Source organism: Episyrphus balteatus, chromosome 3, assembly GCF_945859705.1.
Source record: "Episyrphus balteatus chromosome 3, idEpiBalt1.1, whole genome shotgun sequence".
Classification (NCBI taxonomy): domain Eukaryota; kingdom Metazoa; phylum Arthropoda; class Insecta; order Diptera; family Syrphidae; genus Episyrphus; species Episyrphus balteatus.
Genome location: NC_079136.1, coordinates 50,181,366 through 50,199,859, shown reverse-complemented (window position 1 = coordinate 50,199,859; position 18,494 = coordinate 50,181,366). Strand labels below are relative to the sequence as shown.

Sequence of the window (18,494 nt, the reverse complement as noted above, 5' to 3'; positions counted from 1 at the left end):
AAAAAAATCTCAGCTTTTTTCACATTTTTACTGAGGGCAGTTTTTAATTTCATAAAAACAAAAACAGAATTATGTAGCACATTTTTAGAATTCATTTAAATAAAAAAATTCACAAAATTAAAAAAAAAGTTACGCTCTTTTTGAAAAATTTGTATTCGACACATAAAAACAAAATTTCAAAAAAGTTAAGTAACCCATTTTTAATAAAACTGATTTTTCAAAATAAATGTGAAAGATTTTTTGAAGTGAAAACTTCTTTAGTATCGTAGTGATTTGAAACAAGATGAAACGAAAACGCGACACGACTTCAACTTGTTATAACTTTCTTGTTTTAATAGATAGATGAATGAAATTTGTACTGTAGATAGGTAATTAAATAAATTATAATTGTACAAAATTTCAAATAATTTCATATTCAAAATTCGGAGATAACAGTAAAAAGGTGTTCTTTTCCAACACACGTTATATCTTTTGATCTAGTGCATACACAAATTTGATTTAACTTTAATACGCATGCTGATAACATAACCTTTTATTTGATATATCACACATAACGTTACGTGCTCTACAAGTTACACAATCTTAAATTGAAAAAAATTTAAAAATACCTCAAAACACCTGTGGAGATCTGTTGGCGATGACCAGCTACCAGTGTAGGAAGTACCGTAATCTCAGTCTGGAAATGCAACATGGTTGACTTTAAAAAATTCTAACTTCTCTTGTAGACATCTTTGAAATAAGATTAATGCATCATTATACAAGGTAAAACAATAAGCTTTCACACGGTATAAAATTTTTTATAGGTTGTCAAACAAAAAAATTGATTTATTAGCATAAGAACATAAAAATAAATGTTTTTTTTTGCTTTTGAGCTAAGACAATAAGCTTTCAGATGGTGTAGGTTGGTATAGGTTGTTAGGAAAGAAAATGGATTTAATAGCGTGAGAAGACAAAAATAATTGTTTTTTTCGATTTTTTTCATGGAAATTGATCGAGTTCAAAAAATTCTATCTCTTTTTGTAGATGTCTCATAGACCTGATCGATATATATATTTTGAGCTTAGAGAATAAGCTTTCAGATGATATAAAATTTATATAGGTTGTCATATAAAAAAAAGAGTGTGTGTACACATGTACACGCGACTGAAGTTATACTTCTCATTCAGTATATATAAATGAATTTCATTTGATATTTTTAATTTCTATTATTAAATTAATTAATCCACACTTCGTTTTTTACATTTTTATCAAGTGAACAATAAATTAATTCTTTCATCCTCCTTGCGTCCATGTAGTTTTTAATTTAATCTGTGAAATTTACTCATGTTGTGCGGTTCAGAACGTACGGTATATGCTTAACGAAAGTAAACAAATTGCGCATAAAATATGCTATATGGTAATTTTATGAGGATTGTGTGTGCTTCAGCACTAGTAGTAGCAATATGCAACTTGCAGGGTTGCTACAAAGCTCAAAAGTGAGCTGAGCTCAGCTCGCAGCTCAGCTCAAATTTTGAGCTAGCTCACTTTTGAGCTATGTACCATAGCTCAGCTCATTTGAGCTAAGCTGAAAGTGAGCTGAGCTGATGGTTGAGCTGAGCTGTTGGGTGAGCTGAGCTGTCGGTGAGCTGAGGTGGGTGAGCTAAGGTAAAGTGAGCTGAGCTGAGCTGTGATGGGTGAGAGGATACATTGATTTTTATTTGGAAAGTATAATGAAATATGAAGATATTTTAAACTTTTATATAACACCATAGCTTAAGATGTTTGGTTCTAGTTATTAATGTAATTATTTTAACACATAGATATTTTTATAAATAAGACAGATAATTTTTCGTGATCTTTTCTCTTGGTGTTTTTGATAGTAAATATATTTCTATTTTTTTAGTAAAATATTTCTTTTTTTATCATAAAAAAAAAATTCCGGTACAATCCGGTTTTTCGACTTTTTTCAAAATTCCGAGAAAATCGGTTTTGAAAGTTGGGGTACATTTTTTTTTCGAAAAATCCCCGAATCTTTAAACGCTCCTGAAAGCTAAACCGCTTTAGAGCAATTTTAGGGAGTGATGCCAAATGATAGCTTGTGTCATGGGCCTACGCTTTGCACATTATCAGATTTTTAAAAAATCGCCTTCCATGTTAAACCACCACATCATGCCTTTTTTTCAGAATCGCGCCTATTTTTTTTTTACTTTTAAGTTCTCACGGTTTGAGAACGCGTGGACCTACAGGGATGGGAATTGTACCCAAATGTAGGTTAGAGTCCCCGCTACCTTTTGGCATCAAAAAATTTTGTTTTCATTTTCTTCAAAATTCCGCGATATAGGTGTTGGAACGCTTTGATCTAGAGACAGTGGAGTGGTGCCATATGAAAGCTTATATTCTCAGCTAGCCGATAGTGGTATAATCCGGTTTTTCGATTTTTTTCAAAATTCCGAGAAAATAGCGTTTGAAAGTTGGGGTAAAATTTTTTTTCGAAAAATCCCCGAATCTTTGAACGCTCCTGGAAGCTAAACCGCTTGAGATCAATTTTTGGGAGTGATGCCAAATGATAGCTTGTGTTATGGGCCTACGCTTTGCACATTGTCAGATTTTTAAAAAATCGCCTTCCATGTTAAACCGCCACATCATGCCTATTTTTTCAGAATCGTGCCTATTTTTTTTTTTACTTTTAAGTTCTCCCGGTTTGAGAACGCGTGGACCTACAGGGATGGGAATTGTACCCAAATGTAGGTTAGAGTCCCCGCTACCTTTTGGCATCAAAAAATTTTGTTTTCATTTTCTTCAAAATTCCGCGATATAGGCGTTGGAACGCTTTGATCTAGAGACAGGGGAGTGGTGCCATATGAAAGCTTATATTCTCAGCTAGCCGATAGTGGTATAATCCGGTTTTTCGATTTTTTTCAAAATTCCGAGAAAATCGCGTTTGAAAGTTGGGGTAAAATTATTTTTCGAAAAATCCTCGAATCTTTGAACGATCCTGGAAGCTAAACCGCTTGAGAGCAATTTTTGGGAGTGATGCCAAATGATAGCTTGTGTCATGGGCCTACGCTTTGCACACTGTCGGATTTTTAAAAAATCGCCTTCCATGTTAAACCGCCACATCATGCCTATTTTTTCAGAATCGTGCCTATTTTTTTTTTTACTTTTAAGTACTCCCGGTTTGAGAACGCGTGGACCTACAGGGATGAGAGTTGTACCCAAATGTAGGTTAGAGTCCCCGCTACCTTTTGGCATCAAAAAATTTTTTTTCATTTTTTTTCAAAATTCCGAGATATAGGCGTTGGAAGTTGGGGCGCTCACTTTCAGCTCAGCTCACTTTCAGCTCAGCTCAAATAAGCTAAGCTATGGTACCTAGCTCAAATTTGAGCTGAGCTGTGAGCTGAGCTGAAATGTGAGCTTTTTGCAACCCTGGCAACTTGCCACATGGAAATTACCACATGCAACTTGCCACATGCAACTTGCCACATGCAACTCTCCACATGTAATTTGCCACATGCAACTTGCCACACGCAAATTGCCACATGCAACTTGCCACACGCAACTTGCCACATACAACTTGCCACATGCAACTTGCCACATGCAACATGTAACTTGCAACGTGTTGTGTGTTTTATGTTTGCCGTACTGCGGCGTACTGCATTTTTAAATACTAAAGTACTGCCTACTCTAAAGGTGAAACGACAGCCCTGCTACCCAGGGTGATCGCGTCATAATCCCTTTGACATTCTTGTCAAAAAGTAAATTTTCATACCCACCCTCCCATAAGTATAACTTCAAAAAAAGTGTGTGTACACATGTACACCCGACTGAAGTTATACTTCTCCTCATCGCCTCAAAAAATCTAATTTTTGGTTTTAAAAAGGAACATGTAAACAGACCAAATTCTTTTTGCGATTGTATGTGTGTGATTTGACAACAATTTTTACACGAACGTCAAGCTGAAATCAAAACAATTTCTGCAAAATAAAACCAGATTTGTTTGATCAATAATTTTGTTTTTTTTTTTCTTCGGTATTATAAATTTATTTTAATCAGAATCAAACTGAAATTGCAGTTATTATTAAGATCTGAGTGAAGATGAAGTAAAAGGTTAATTATTTTGGCCGTATGCTGTGGTTTTGCAGAGAACATAGTGTCGACATAATGTCAAATTCCTTTTAATGATAAAATCGAATTTTCGGCGATCTCGAAGCGAATTTTTTCTGAAAATCATGTTCCATGGAAATAAAATCGCCTCAAACGAAGCAGAATTCGAATTTTTTTTTATAATCTCCCTTTTTTGAGAGATTTAAACGGATTTGCACACACAATTGGAACATTTTATATCGCTCAAACGTCAAGCTGAAAGACTTATTCGTGTTGTTTGTATATTTGAAAACACCATCTTCAAATAAAGAGTAATATGTATCGTATTTTTATCGCGGAAAAATATGAAATAAATAAAAATAATAATGTGCGATCAATATATATTTTTTCCTGGCATAGTTCTTGTGAAAAAGTCAAACTACTGTGACTTTTCTTCCCGTGATTGTCTTCAAAAAATTTTTCCTCTTTAAAACCACAGCATACGGCCAAAACAATTAGCATTCTACTTCATCTTCACTCAGATCATAACAATATTTGCAATGTCGTATTGACTCTGATTAAATTAAATTTATATTACCGAAGAAAATAAGCAATTTTATTGATCAAAGGAATCTGGGTTTTGTTTTGCAGAAATTGTTTTGATTTCGGCTTGACGTTCGTGTAATTTTTTTGAGGCGATTATAAAAATTTAAAGGAATTCGACACAAAATTTTCACACATCACACGCGAAAATAAATATTTTGAAATAAAGTAAGCAGCAGCCACATTTATTTTTTTTAAATTGACGTTTGTGTTGTCAGCACTGATCAGCTTTAAAGTTGTACTTCCTTACCGACGTATTGTCGGCAAGGTTTAACATAACTACAAGGTGACTCAAGTAATGCATTTAAGGCGAGGCTGCACCTTTATGATTTCCTTTAAATAGATTTTGAATCTTTTATGGCTCGTTGTTTTAAGCCTAGTACGCAGCTGAAGCAAAACCAAACATTTTTAAGTCTCCAAAGTCAACAGCTAACATGTTAACGAAAAAATACATAGAGTAGTATAGCAAAGTAAAAATAAAAAAATTAAAGAAAAAACATCAGAAAATAAGTTTTAAAGCAAAAACAAAACAAATTTAATTTCGTTAACGAAACTTTGTAGAGAACATTTCGTTTCGCTTCAGCTGCGTACTAGGCTGAAGGCTTTAGCCTTAACTACATTGGCTCAAAATGTGAAAAAGTACAAAAGTGAAAATTTTTAAACGCATTTTGGGACTGGAAAATTAGAACAAATGATGCAAAAAGCTTATTTTTTGGTCTAATATACAATTTCTGGACTCTTTTTTACAAACAAATTGCACCAGTGAGAAAAAAAATATTTTCACTTTTGTTCTTTTGCAGAAAGTGGCCAATGTAGTTGACGCTTTTATGTCATTGTAGTTAAGGCTTAAGGGTAGGTGGAAACATAGGCATGCCTATTACCGAAGACTCAGATGCACTGTGGCGGGAGTGAGAGTCACTTTCACAAGATTTCGTATTACCGAAGCAGCCAATGCGGAAGTGATAGAATGACATTTGGCTATGTAAGTGTCAACAATGACATATGTCAGTAAGCAGTTTAGTGTGTTTTCGTGGATTGATAATACAGTTTATCCCGGGGAGTTCACAGATTGAAATTTGATTCGGTTGCGGATTGGGTAGAGTAGAGGGGAGTGAGTAACTGCGTCTTCTGTGATAGGCATGAGTATAAGCCCAACTAGCATAACAGCTTCTGTAAATTGAAATCTCGCAGGTTCTACTTTTTATACAGCTTGTATTAATCTTACTTCAGAATTTAACTGCTTATAAAAGTTCGGCCTTGTAAAACAATTTCTAATAAGTTGTTTAAATACTATTAAATAACTTAAACGAAGAAAGCTTTTTTTTTTATAAGCCTGTTCAATGAATTTATAGAAGCCTTACACAAATTAGCAAGTTTAGTATTTGATTTTTGGTTTTGATATTAAATAATCTAGCTCGGACACTTTAAAATCCTTAAAGAGGGTCAAACTTGTATAACATTATCCTTTTTCAATGCCCAACAACCATACTAAAGTTTAAAAGAAGCTGAAATGTAGCTTTTGTAATACCTTAACCGAAGCTGAAATGTTAGTTGGGAAGGGGCGTTCATGAAATGTGTTTGGTAAATTTTTCCATTTTGCGATGTGGTACCTTAAGTTTTTCAGGTTGCATGAATAAAGGTATAACTACAACGGCCACTTTTTGCAAAAAGTCAAAAAGTGAAAATTTTCAAACTCATTTTACGACACCACAATATTAAAAATAATGATGCAGAAAGCTTATTTTTAGGCTTAAAATACAATTTGTGTAGTTTCTTACAAAAACAAATAGTGCTAGAGAGAAATAAAAAATTTTACTTTTGTAAAATTCCCACTTTTTCACTTTTGGTCATTGTAGTTAATGTATAACCCTAATATTCTTAGCTACATTTTAAGACAAAATTCCAAATTAGAACGACAACGTTAAGGTGTGGAATATTTTTCATAAAATTACCCGTACCGCTACCACATGGTAAATCGCGGGATTTAGTTTAAATCACCCTAAATCTAGATTTAGATTTAAGTGAAGATAGAGCATATGTTTCAAAACTGGATAAGAAACAGTCAACGCTATAAAACATAAAGCTCTACTTTTCTAATCTTTTTTGTTCTGACAGTTTCCACGTATTTGTGCTGTTCTTATCTATTCTGTTCTCGTTTTTTCTTCATTAAACAAACCTAGTCACTCCCAAAAATCTTTCAAAATTGAAAAGGAATACATTTTGTCTGTTTTCTTTACTCTCAAAATATTCTGACGTTTTTCATGAATTTTTTATATTTGTATTTTTATTATTTTGACTTTTTGATATAATACTCGTTTGTGTTTTTTCTTAAATATGTTCACTGTGGACATTGGAGACTTAAAAATTTTTCGTTTCGCTTTAGCTGCGTACTAGGCTTAAAAAAACGAGCCATAAAAGAATCAAAATCCATTTAGAGGATAATCATTAAGATGCAGCCTCGCCTTAAATGCAAAAACTATTTTTGAGTCACTTTGCCGACAATATGTCGGTAAGGAAGTAAAACTTTAACAGGCCGCCTCCACAGGAGATATTTTTCTCTAACTCAATGTCTAACATCTACAACATAACAATTTTGGCTGGGCAAATTATGTTTGGACAATTTCTTTCATATGCTTCGTTCGCCAGAGGATGATGTATGATTTTTTGCGGACAAAATTTATTTTATATGGCCAATTTTGTATGATTCTTTTTTTTCTTTTTTTTTAATTTTTTTCAATTTAAACATGTACCTATTGCTTAGTTTGTTTTATATTTGCCTTCTAAAAACTAAACAATCTATTTTTATAAAAATTAATTATAATACCCGTTAAATAAATTCAAAATTATTAAATAAATTCAAAAAGTATAATACCATTTCATGAAATCTAATTCATTTCAACATAAGACATGCAAAAATTCGCAAAACAAACAAATATATTTTGTCGTCCGCTACTACGGAGACAACCTTCTTCATGAGAGGACAAAAAATAATGAAAAAACTGCAGTTCCAAAAGAAAAAAAACACATCTGTCAAATTCGATGTTAGACAATCGTGTTCAGACAAAATCGAAGAAACGGTTGTCTAACATTTAATCACAACAAGAAATGGCGAGCCTCCACAAGACATTTCTTGTTAAGACACGTCAACATGACAAAAATTATCTCCTGTGGAGGCGGCCTGTAAAGCTGATCAGTGCTGACAACACAAACGTCAATTTAAAAAAAATAAATAGCTGCTGCTTACTTTATTTCAAAATAAATATTTTCGCGTGTGGAACATAGAATATAATTTTTTTTTTTGTATTTAATTGTATTTGAATACAGTTTGGACGAACTCCATTATTTTCAAGAAAGTCATATAAATTTTTCGATCTAATTTATTTATTATAATTATCCTACTAACGCAATTTAAAGCTATACTTCCTTGTCGGCGCTGGGTTGAAAACAAACAAAAAATTTTTGGTAGGGGGCGCTACTAGTTAATCCCTTTGACAGTTCTTGTCAAAAAGTAAATTTTTACCCCAACGCCGCTTAAGAAGTATAACTTCAAAAACAAATAGATAAAAAAATGTCTCTACCATTTTTAAGAGGTTTTCTAAAAATAGTGCAAAAAACGGAGCAAAGTAACCCCATGTTACGGAATGTTAACACTTATTTTCTTGAGATACAGCATGGTACAGGCCAGCGGCAGGAGTTGATTTTACAAATTTATAATTTTATTTGTTGAATGTTTTTCGTGGGTAGTGGTCCCAACTAACATTTCAGCTTTGGTAAAGGTATTACAGAAGCTATATTTCAGCTTCTTTTTAACTTTAGAGGGTTGTTGGGCATGGAAAAAGGAGAACGTTTGACCCTCTATAGGAATGTACTCATAAGAAGCTTAAACGAAGCTTTACCGAAGCTCTACCGAAACTTTGAGATTTTACAGATAGCTTGGAAAGAGCTTGTATAGCTCTTTATTATATCTCTTATCGAAAAAAAAAACTACAAACAACTACAAAAACAAAAAAAGAGTTTTTGTACCACACCCAGGAATCGAACTTCGTATCTTCTTGGTGGTAGTCCACCACTCTACCCACTAGGCCATCCCAGTATATTCATTAATGAAATCAAAAACGTAATCAGTTGAAAAGTTGAAATAGCAGAAATGTCAAAACAAAAAAATGTCCGAGCTAAATTATTCAATGTCAAAACCAAAAATTATCTAAGCTAGTTTATTCAATATGAAAACCAACTTGGTAATTTCTGTAAGACTTCTATAAATTCATTAAACAAGCTTACCCGAAAAACAAGTTCTTTTCGGTTAAGTTTCTTTAACAGTATTTAAACAATTTATTGAAATTGTTAAAGAAGTTCGAACTTCTATAAGCAATTAAATTCTGAAGCAAGATCAATACAATCTGTTTAAAAAGTAGAACCTGCGAGATTTCAATTTAAAGAAGCTGTTGTGTTAGTAGGGGTGGCGTCAGGCTGCAGGTGAAGATGATTTCCGGAAATACACAAAATTACTAATTTATAAAACTGCTGCAGAAGCACACTAAGCGATGCATACCTTTTTTTGGATTAAAACTTTTCCATTTTATTTATAATAATTAAATAATAATTAAATAAAATAAAGTGACACGACACGACAGTCCTTGCACAACAAAAATAAAATGACGCTTTGTTATTCTGTTGTCTTGGTCTTTCTTTCGTCAATTTTCCTTTTCGCACTTTTCACCACACGTTTCTCCTTCGATTTTGTGTTCATACACAAAAAGTTGTATATGTGTGAGTAAAACGGCGTGTCCAAATGGAGAAATCAAACAGAACTCCCTTCTTGCTTGAAGGGTTTCTTCATTAAACAAACTTAATCGCTCCCAAAATTCTTTAAAAATTGAAAAAGAAGTGAATTTTTCTGATGTTTTTAATGAATTTTATATTTGTATTTTTATTATTTTGACTTTGACATAATACTCGATGGTGTTTTTTCCTAAACATGTTTGCTGTGGACATTGGTGTCTTAAAAATGTTTCGTTTCGGCTCAGCTGCGTACTAGACTTAAGGCTTGGCCACACCGGAGGGTACGCGGTAGAGGTACGGGTAACGGTACGGGTACTTGTATGGAAAAAATTCCAAACTGACACATCAACGTTCGGGTGTGGAATTTTTTTAATACAAATATCGTTGCCGCTACCCGTACCGCTACCGCGTACCCTTCGGTGTGGCCAAGCCTTTAAAAAAAAACGAACGATAAAAGAATCAAGTTCTATTTAAAGGATAATCATTTAAGTGTAGCCTCGCCTTAAATACAAAAAAGATTTTTGAGTCACCTTGTAGTTACTACCTTGCCGACAATACATAAAAAAAGAACTGTCAAAAGTCAACCTGTGGCGCTGGGAGCACCGTTAATCCCTTTGACAGTTCTTGTCAAAAAGAAAATTTTTACTCCCACCCTCACAAAAGAAGTATAACTTCAAAAACATGGATTTGAAGGTGATAAAATAAAAATAGGTAGATTTTTTCTATTTTTTTTTGCAAGAAAATGATTTTTTAAGGTTTCACTTCTATTACGTGTGAATTGCACACATGATTTTTTTTTTTAAATGCAGCACTGAGAGTTGTACTTTTTTAAATATTTGAATACTACTCAGACGCTTTTGTATACAAAAAATTATTTAAATCTATTAAGTCATTAAGGAGAAAGTCAAAAACCAAGAAAACGGGTTTATAACAAGTACCGTTATAATGGTCCAAAAAATATATTTTATATTTCGAAAGAAGGCCATTATTGGCTTAAGTCCACAGGTGTTTTTGAACCATAATCGTTGGAGCTCTTTTTGGGAAATACAGTATTTTCATTGTGGGCATATCTGCCACAATGGAAAATCTTGTATTTCTCAAACATCATTTATCGTTAAACTAATTATAATTAGTATCAAAAATAAAATTTCAATATCTCGAGTTATATTTTTTTTTAACCTAAGCTTTCAATTCAGTACCTGTATAAGATTGCAAGAAAGGAAGCGAATTATAAAAAAAAAAATAATAATTAGAAAATTTAAAAAGAAGCTAAAAAATCAAAAAAAAAAATTGAATTTAATTTGTTATTTAATTGTATAGATAATACAAGAAAACGCGTTTTTTACATTGTAAAATGGAAATAGTAAATAATTTTTGAGCTATAAAAAAAAATCTCTTTAAATAGCGGTACTGAGTTTTTGAGTAGTCAGTCTAACGACTAACGATTCCGAGTAAAATAACTCCGTTTGAAATTCTCTATCTAAGGACTGACGAAATGATTAAATCAACACGTATTTTCGCAACAATCTTTGCACTGACCTGACATAAAAAATGACAACTGCAAGCGAGTATAGGATGTAGTTATTTTTATGTCTGTCTTAAAAACGTACAGCGAAATTTACTTAAATGACTAGGCCTGAAAATTAATTTTGCGGACACTAATTTCACTTTTGGAAACCTAATGAATGTTTATTCCGACTGCAAAAAATGTATCAAAATTGTCTAAGTGACAAGTAGTTCTTGAGATGTTAAATCTTAGGCGTTTTTGAAAATGGCGGAAACCCCACAGGACTTGTACCTATTTCAATACTGCATTCAAAATTAGCTGACATCACATTTTTTTCAGATCCTCTGCATTTTACTCCTCATTGACTGAACTACAGTTATTGTTCTGATGTATTGCCGTAATTATTTTACTTCAAAGAGGCAGAAAACCTTCAACAAAATGTAGTTTGTTTCATTTTTTTGTTAGAAAAATTTTATATCAGTTTTAAAACTGGTCACTGTGGCGTATGTGTAACATTTTTTCAACAAATTATTGTTAATTAAGAATATTTCAACAAATTATTGTTTGTTACGAATTTTGGCTAAGAAAATAACGAAAAAAATGCTGATATTTCAAGCATAATTTTTAGTACTAGCCCTTTTATATGTTTTAAAGTTAGGGCTACTTTCATAGCATGTAAATTGAGTATTAGAGAGGGGTCTACAAATGTTTTATTTTTTCATCTTTACAACATTGCATTTTAAGCGGTTAGAGGAAATACACTAAAGTGTTTTTTTTTTTAGTTAGATTACAAACAAAAATAATGCAAAGAAAATCCTGTTAATAATTTTTGTGACCTTTCATTTAATTTAATTGAGAACAGTCAGTCAAAATAAATGTTTAAAAATTATAGTATCTTTATTATTATGTGTTTTTATTTTTATTTTTGGTGATGGAATTTGTTTTATTTTATGATTTTTTCTTTTAAAAATTTCATTTACAGATCGTGTTAATCATAAACCAATCATACTTACACCTTTATCAAATTTGACTTTACACGTTAATGGTACCGGTGAAATGAAATGTAAATATTTATCTGATCTACATCAAGAAATCGCTTGGACTTTTACTGCGTGTAAAAACGAGCGTTGTTCTAAAAATAGATCAATAATTAAGGTGATGGTTCGTTTCGACTCTTTTTTTATCTGTTATTAGTTTTTAAGGTTTTTTTTTTTGTTTTTACTTAATAAATTTATTTGTCATTTTGTAGTTAACTTTAATTTGTATGCATGCTTTTAAAACTCAAGTTCCTTAAATATGTCCCTAATTATTGTCATTAACTTAGTAGAACCCTGGTTTTTGAAAATATACTAACTAAATCTTTCAGCTTATTTGGATTCAAAAACTAAACAAATTTTTAACATTTGAAAAATTTAGACTGATCCCGATATGACGAACGTTTTAAAGTTAGAAAATGTTACACATGACGATGAAGGCTGGTACACTTGCATTGCGGCCAACAGTTTAGGTCAAACTACTTCGACAGCCTATCTTACCGTTGTTGATGGTAAAAATTCGAAATTTTAAATCACTAAAAATGATTTGACAAAATTTATTGGATTTTTTTTTACAGAAATCCTTGAGAAAGACATGATGCCTATATCGCTTCCAATTCGAAATCATGGCGTTTGGGTGACTATCGTTTGTGTTGTCACAATACTTCTCTTCCTTGTAGCTTCTACGTTCATTGTTTATGTTTTACGAAAATTGAAGCATGAAAAGTTGCTAAAACATCGAATGGAAACTGTCCATCAATGGACAAAGAAAGTTATCATTTATAAACCTTCGGCAGATCCAAGCAGTCCCGAGACAATGATCATGCCAATTATTAAAATTGAAAAACAACGAACAACACTTCTTCAAAGTTCCAATACAGATCCGGCTCCGTTCAATGAGTATGAGTTCCCATTGGATTCGAACTGGGAAATTCCTCGAAATCAACTCATTTTGGGTAACACTCTTGGTGAAGGTGCATTCGGTCGTGTTGTTATGGCCGAGGCAACTGGTCTCAGCAAATATCCTGGAAGTTGCATCGTAGCGGTGAAGATGGTCAAAGAAGGTCACACTGATGCTGATATGGCCAGTTTAGTTCGGGAAATGGAAGTTATGAAAATGATTGGCAAGCACATTAATATCATCAATTTGCTCGGATGCTGCAGTCAAGATGGGCCTTTGTATGTTATTGTGGAATTTGCACCACATGGAAATTTGAAGGATTTCTTAAAGAAAAATCGTCCTCCATCGTCATTTGAAATGTCAATGTTGGAGAATAACGATCGCGAACACCTGACTGAGAAGAATTTAATTTCATTTGCATTCCAGGTGGCTCGCGGAATGGAGTATTTAGCTTCGAGAAGAGTAAGAGTTGATAAAGTACTTTATTTCAAAATATTTAATAAATGTTTCTTTCAGTGTATTCATCGTGATTTAGCAGCGAGAAATGTCCTTGTTAGTGACGATTATGTCATTAAAATTGCTGATTTTGGTTTGGCGAGAGATATCCAAGACACGGATTACTATCGAAAGAATACAAATGGTCGATTGCCAATCAAATGGATGGCACCAGAATCTTTGCAGGAAAAGTTCTACGATACTCAAAGTGATGTGTAAGTTTTGAAATTTATGATGAATTTTTATATTTTTTTTAAATTTATCTTTCTTTTCTGAAAATAAAGTTGGTCGTATGGTGTACTTCTATGGGAGATTATGACATACGGTGAACAACCCTATCCACAAATTATGTCAGCTGAAGAGTTATATAGCTACTTGATGTCGGGACAGAGGATGGAAAAGCCACAGAGATGCTCACTCAATATGTAAGTTTATACAAAAAAAAATATTTTTGCTCTACAAGCCGTGTTCCTTATGTTTTGCAATAATTGCACATTCTTGGGCTTTCAAATAATTTCCGCAAAGAATTGAAATCAATAAATTAAGTTAAATTAAGTTTTATTAATACCGCAATAATTAAGTTTTATAAATGTTCGTAATTGGTTTTAAAAATCTCTGTTTTTCTTTACTTATTTCGCATATTTTTTACCTTTTTCATAGCAAGATATGACAGATCAATTTGCAGCGATGTAATGTCAGGCCAGATTTTGTAATTAAGGCCGTGTGCGAATTGCGTTAAAATGTTGGTTAAAATATGACGTTTGGTTAAAATTTGACACTAGCATGGTGAATAAAATGAGTTAAAATTTACCCAGCTGCGGAGCAGGGTAAAATTTGACACTAGTGGTTAAAATTTGACGTTTCTCAAGATAGAAAGATCAAGATAGATTTGAAATTATTTTTGTTATAATGCGTTGATTTTAAGAAATGTTAAAAGTATTAATACAAAGTACTTCCTCAAATTAATATTCATCTTGAAAAATTGAAAATGTACTAATTGTTTGTTTTTTATTTTTTATATTTCTATTTTGTTGGCAGCTGGTGAACTACGAATTAGTGTTAGAAGACTGAATTAATAAATTTCTTTTTGATCATAATGAAATGGGAATTTATCGATAAAATAAATAAAAAAGTATGTGAAATTGAGAATTTCTTACAATTTCATACTAGAATATTTAACTTGATATATTTTCAACTGGGTTTTGTTAAAAAAAATAGTTAATTGAATATAAGAAAAACCATTTTTGAAAGTGATTTTATTTTATCTTGAGGGAATTTTATTCAAAGTAGTACCAAGAAAAAAGTCCCATTTAATACATTTTAACCCAATTCGCACAGCAAAAAAATAAATTTGATCCCTTTTTTAACCAAACGTCAAATTTTAATCGTGGTAGAAATTTTAACCAACATTTTAACGCAATTCGCACACGGCCTAAAAAAGTTATGACAGCGACAGACGACTCCAGTCTGATATTGTAAATAATAGAATATACATTTTATGAATAGTATCCTCAAAGGAAAGTAGGTAGTTTCATGCCTTATTTTGAAAATTAAGAGCTTGTTTTTCAGTGCAGAGTTAACCCTGACAAAACTTATTATTAGGTAACCCTGCGAAACAAATTATCTCAGAGTTAACCAAGTGGCATTTTTTAATGCAACATTAACTCTCGACTGAAAAGGTAAAGTATCTTATGTCAATTTTGATGATTTTTCAGGAGAGCAAAAACAAACTTCAAAGCTGCCTCCCAAAAATTCTTTCAAGTGTAGATTTAATTGTATTAAACATTTAGATGTCAAATTTTATGATCTTTTTTATTAAATTTATTTCAAAAAGATATTTTTAATATTTTTCCCGTTATAAAGACTTAAATACGTTAAATATGACTTAAGATAGTTTGGCTTTTCTATAAATTGCATTTTATATTAATTTCCAACATCTTAAGTTGACATAAGATGATTTGCCTTTTCACACTCTTTCGAAAGTTTTTAAAATATTTTATCTTATATCAACTTAAGGATGACTTTTTGTTTCTGCTTGCAAGCGCGAAAATATCTTAAGTCAACATAAGATAATTTAAGATTTCACAATAATAAAAAAAAGTCTTAACCCAATATAATCTTAAGTCTACTTAAGGATTTGAATATGTGTTTTTTGAACATAAGATGAAATTGTTTTTGTGCATAAAAAGTGATGAGATAGAAAGGGTGAGATAGAAAGATGCCGATAAGACAGAACTGTAGGCCTTTAAGATGGCACTGAGGTTCAACAAAAAAACGCGAAACATCTTAAGTCGACTTAAGATACTTTACCTTTTCAGTCGAGAACTTATCTTTGAGTTGTACTTTACAAAGGGTAATTAAGTTTCAGTATTAATTATGATATTTGGTTAATGACTCCTTTAAAAAATACAATTTTCAAACTTCGTGATATATATTTTTAAAACTATTCACTACGGGAAAAATGCGAATATTTTCCAAATTCTTATCGACTTTCAAATGGTCGTATCTTTGTTAAAAACTAATAAAACCCTGTTCGTAATTTAATGCAAATTTTAGAGCAAATAAAGTGGCTCTTCAATTCGAAAATTGAATAAACAAAACGACTGCCTGAATTGAACTGAAACTCTGTACGGATTTTTTAAAAGGCAACTTAACACCTATATTTAGCAATTAAATCGTATATTATTTTACTTTTTTTAAATTTATGCCAGGAATTGGTAAGCCATTTGAAGAAAAGTCCCAATAAAAAATATTGCTTCTTTAGATGCTTCTATAAAAAAAAAAAAAAAAACCAAACAAAGGTTGGAAAAACAGAAATGGAAGCTGACTGTGACTGCACCAATTATGTGGTTTTGTGTACAAAATAAGAACATTACTTTCTTTAAACTTTCTTCCTAAGATCTCAAAACTATAATTTTTCGATATTTTTTTATCTAATAAAGCCATTTTAAAAAATTTCTTGAAAATTCGTAAATAACAATTTTGTTTGGTTTAAGCAGAAGTTCAAGTGACGACTATACTCCAAAATGAATGTCCGAATCTAACTAAACTACTTAAAACAAAAAAGTATCCACCCAAGACTTATTTTGAAATTTGCCTTAAAATTACTTAATTGGTTAACATTGTCAAAGCGAATCAATGGATTGTAGAATGTAGAGCTTACATGTGAATGCACGGTAAGTCGTTGTTCAAAGCAGTGAAATGTGCTCATACACATATGTGACATGTGAGCTATACCTAACGTGTACAATGCATTCATTCGCTTTTATATTGTTAACCCCTTGTAACCCAACATTGTAAATTTTAAAATTAATAATGTAAATCGAAAGGGCTTTAGCTATAATAAAACACGTATTTTTTAAAAATTCAATAAGTTCATTATTTGCTTAGTTATTTCGAAATTTACGCAGTAAAAAAAAAAGTTTAAATAATTTAATTTTGTATATAAATGCAAAAATTCAAACAAAAAGCTATCTAATATTTATTTTTAGGCGCATTCCTAAAATCCAAAAATAAAACCCCGTTAGTTTATGCACGAAAAATATTTTTTCTGAATTTCGTAGTTTTTACATAAATTAGCTTGTTTTCCAAAAAAGCCGAACTTTCAACATTAACTGCCAATTAAAAACTATTGGTGCTATTTATTAGAAATATGGCGCATTATTTCGATAAAGCAATTCTTAAAGATTATGTAAGAAGCTTTAAAAGAATAAAAATACGTTTTTTACAGCTTTTGGGCGATCTTTTTCGGTTTGTTACAGAAATGTCACATGGGGCTACAAGGGGTTAACCAATTAAGTAATGTTTGGCCAAATTTCAAAATAAATCTTGTTTGCATACTACTTTGCTTTGAGTAGTTTACCTATATTCCTCTAAAATATTGAAACTCAGTTTATTAGGCTGTGATTTTTACAACTCTCTTGCGTCTTTAAAAGGGTACAACAGTATCTAATCTAACTGATTTAACATGACAAAATGTCGTACTTGGGTGAAAGTTTCACCGTGAAACGATTTCGGAGTAAGGTCAATTCACTTCAACTAAAAAAAAAATATATCGAATATTGTTTCTTGAGCTTAATGGGGCTAAATTCAACAATTTACTCATTCTTAATAAACGTTAAAAAAGTGGCCCTAAATTTATTCGTATTAAAATTATTATTTATTCAATGTTATTTTTTTGTTTACTTCTTCTTTCAGCTACATGTTGATGCGTCAATGCTGGCATTTTGACGCCAATGCTCGTCCTACATTTACAGAAATTGTTGAAAATCTGGACAAAATTCTTCTGGCGAAAGTAAATGCTAACGAGGAATATCTAGATCTAGCTCTTCCAATACTAGAAACACCGCCATCTAGTGATGAAGAATCAGATACAGATACATTACGGGAAACGACGCTACTACGATATCATTATTAATAAACAAAAACACACACACATACAAAATATGAGAAAGTTGCATTAGTATTATATAAAGCACACTTTCCCCTCATTAGCAATATTTATTATAAATAATTTATTGAATTTAATTCTTATAGGATTTTTATAGAAAGAAAGAGATTTAAAAAACTCTAACAAAAAAAAGGCATTTAACATGACAAAAACTAATAAAGTTTGAAAACAAAAGTGGGTATTTTACAAAGTGCCATATTGAGATTATTAAAAAAAATATATATAAACACACAAATCTTATAAGACTGTTTAAATTGAATATTTCTTTTTTATAAAATTAAAAATAAATAAATAAAAAAAAAAAATTAAAAGCGATTAAACCCACTAGTCATTCTATACCTGTCGAAAGCATGAAGGCATCACGCATACATTTTTAAAACGAACAACAAAATATAGGTTAATTTATAATTCCTTACAGTAAAAAAATATTAAATTTAATTAAAATCGAGTGAAAATATATTAAATAATTGCAATAACACAATCAAAACAGTGTCTTACATTCAATTTAAAATTAAACATCAAGTTGAAAAACTTTTATTATTATTAACAAAATAATATGTACTATGTATATAGGTTGTATATAAATTAAATATTTTAAGTTTCTTAGTTTTTAATTAAATAATTTTAATTATAATTTAACTTAATCACCTCGAAATTCGA

At 31.3% G+C, this 18,494-nt stretch overlaps 1 protein-coding gene across 3 annotated transcripts in view; it reads left to right on the top strand.

The window, feature by feature from the left end:
• The window catches only part of LOC129916685 (fibroblast growth factor receptor homolog 1-like), an 89,404-nt gene extending 70,910 nt beyond the window's left edge, over positions 1 to 18,494 (top strand). Inside the window, exons 5-10 of one of the 3 annotated variants that reach the window (XM_055996781.1) lie at positions 11,937 to 12,115; positions 12,371 to 12,500; positions 12,567 to 13,351; positions 13,406 to 13,599; positions 13,669 to 13,809; positions 17,582 to 18,494. In XM_055996781.1, the coding sequence (XP_055852756.1) occupies positions 11,937 to 12,115; positions 12,371 to 12,500; positions 12,567 to 13,351; positions 13,406 to 13,599; positions 13,669 to 13,809; positions 17,582 to 17,801 (1,649 nt within the window). In that variant the 3' untranslated portion in view covers positions 17,802 to 18,494. The remainder of the gene's footprint in view (positions 1 to 11,936; positions 12,116 to 12,370; positions 12,501 to 12,566; positions 13,352 to 13,405; positions 13,600 to 13,668; positions 13,810 to 17,581) is intronic. The other 2 variants (XM_055996782.1, XM_055996779.1) reach the window with 2 other exon arrangements.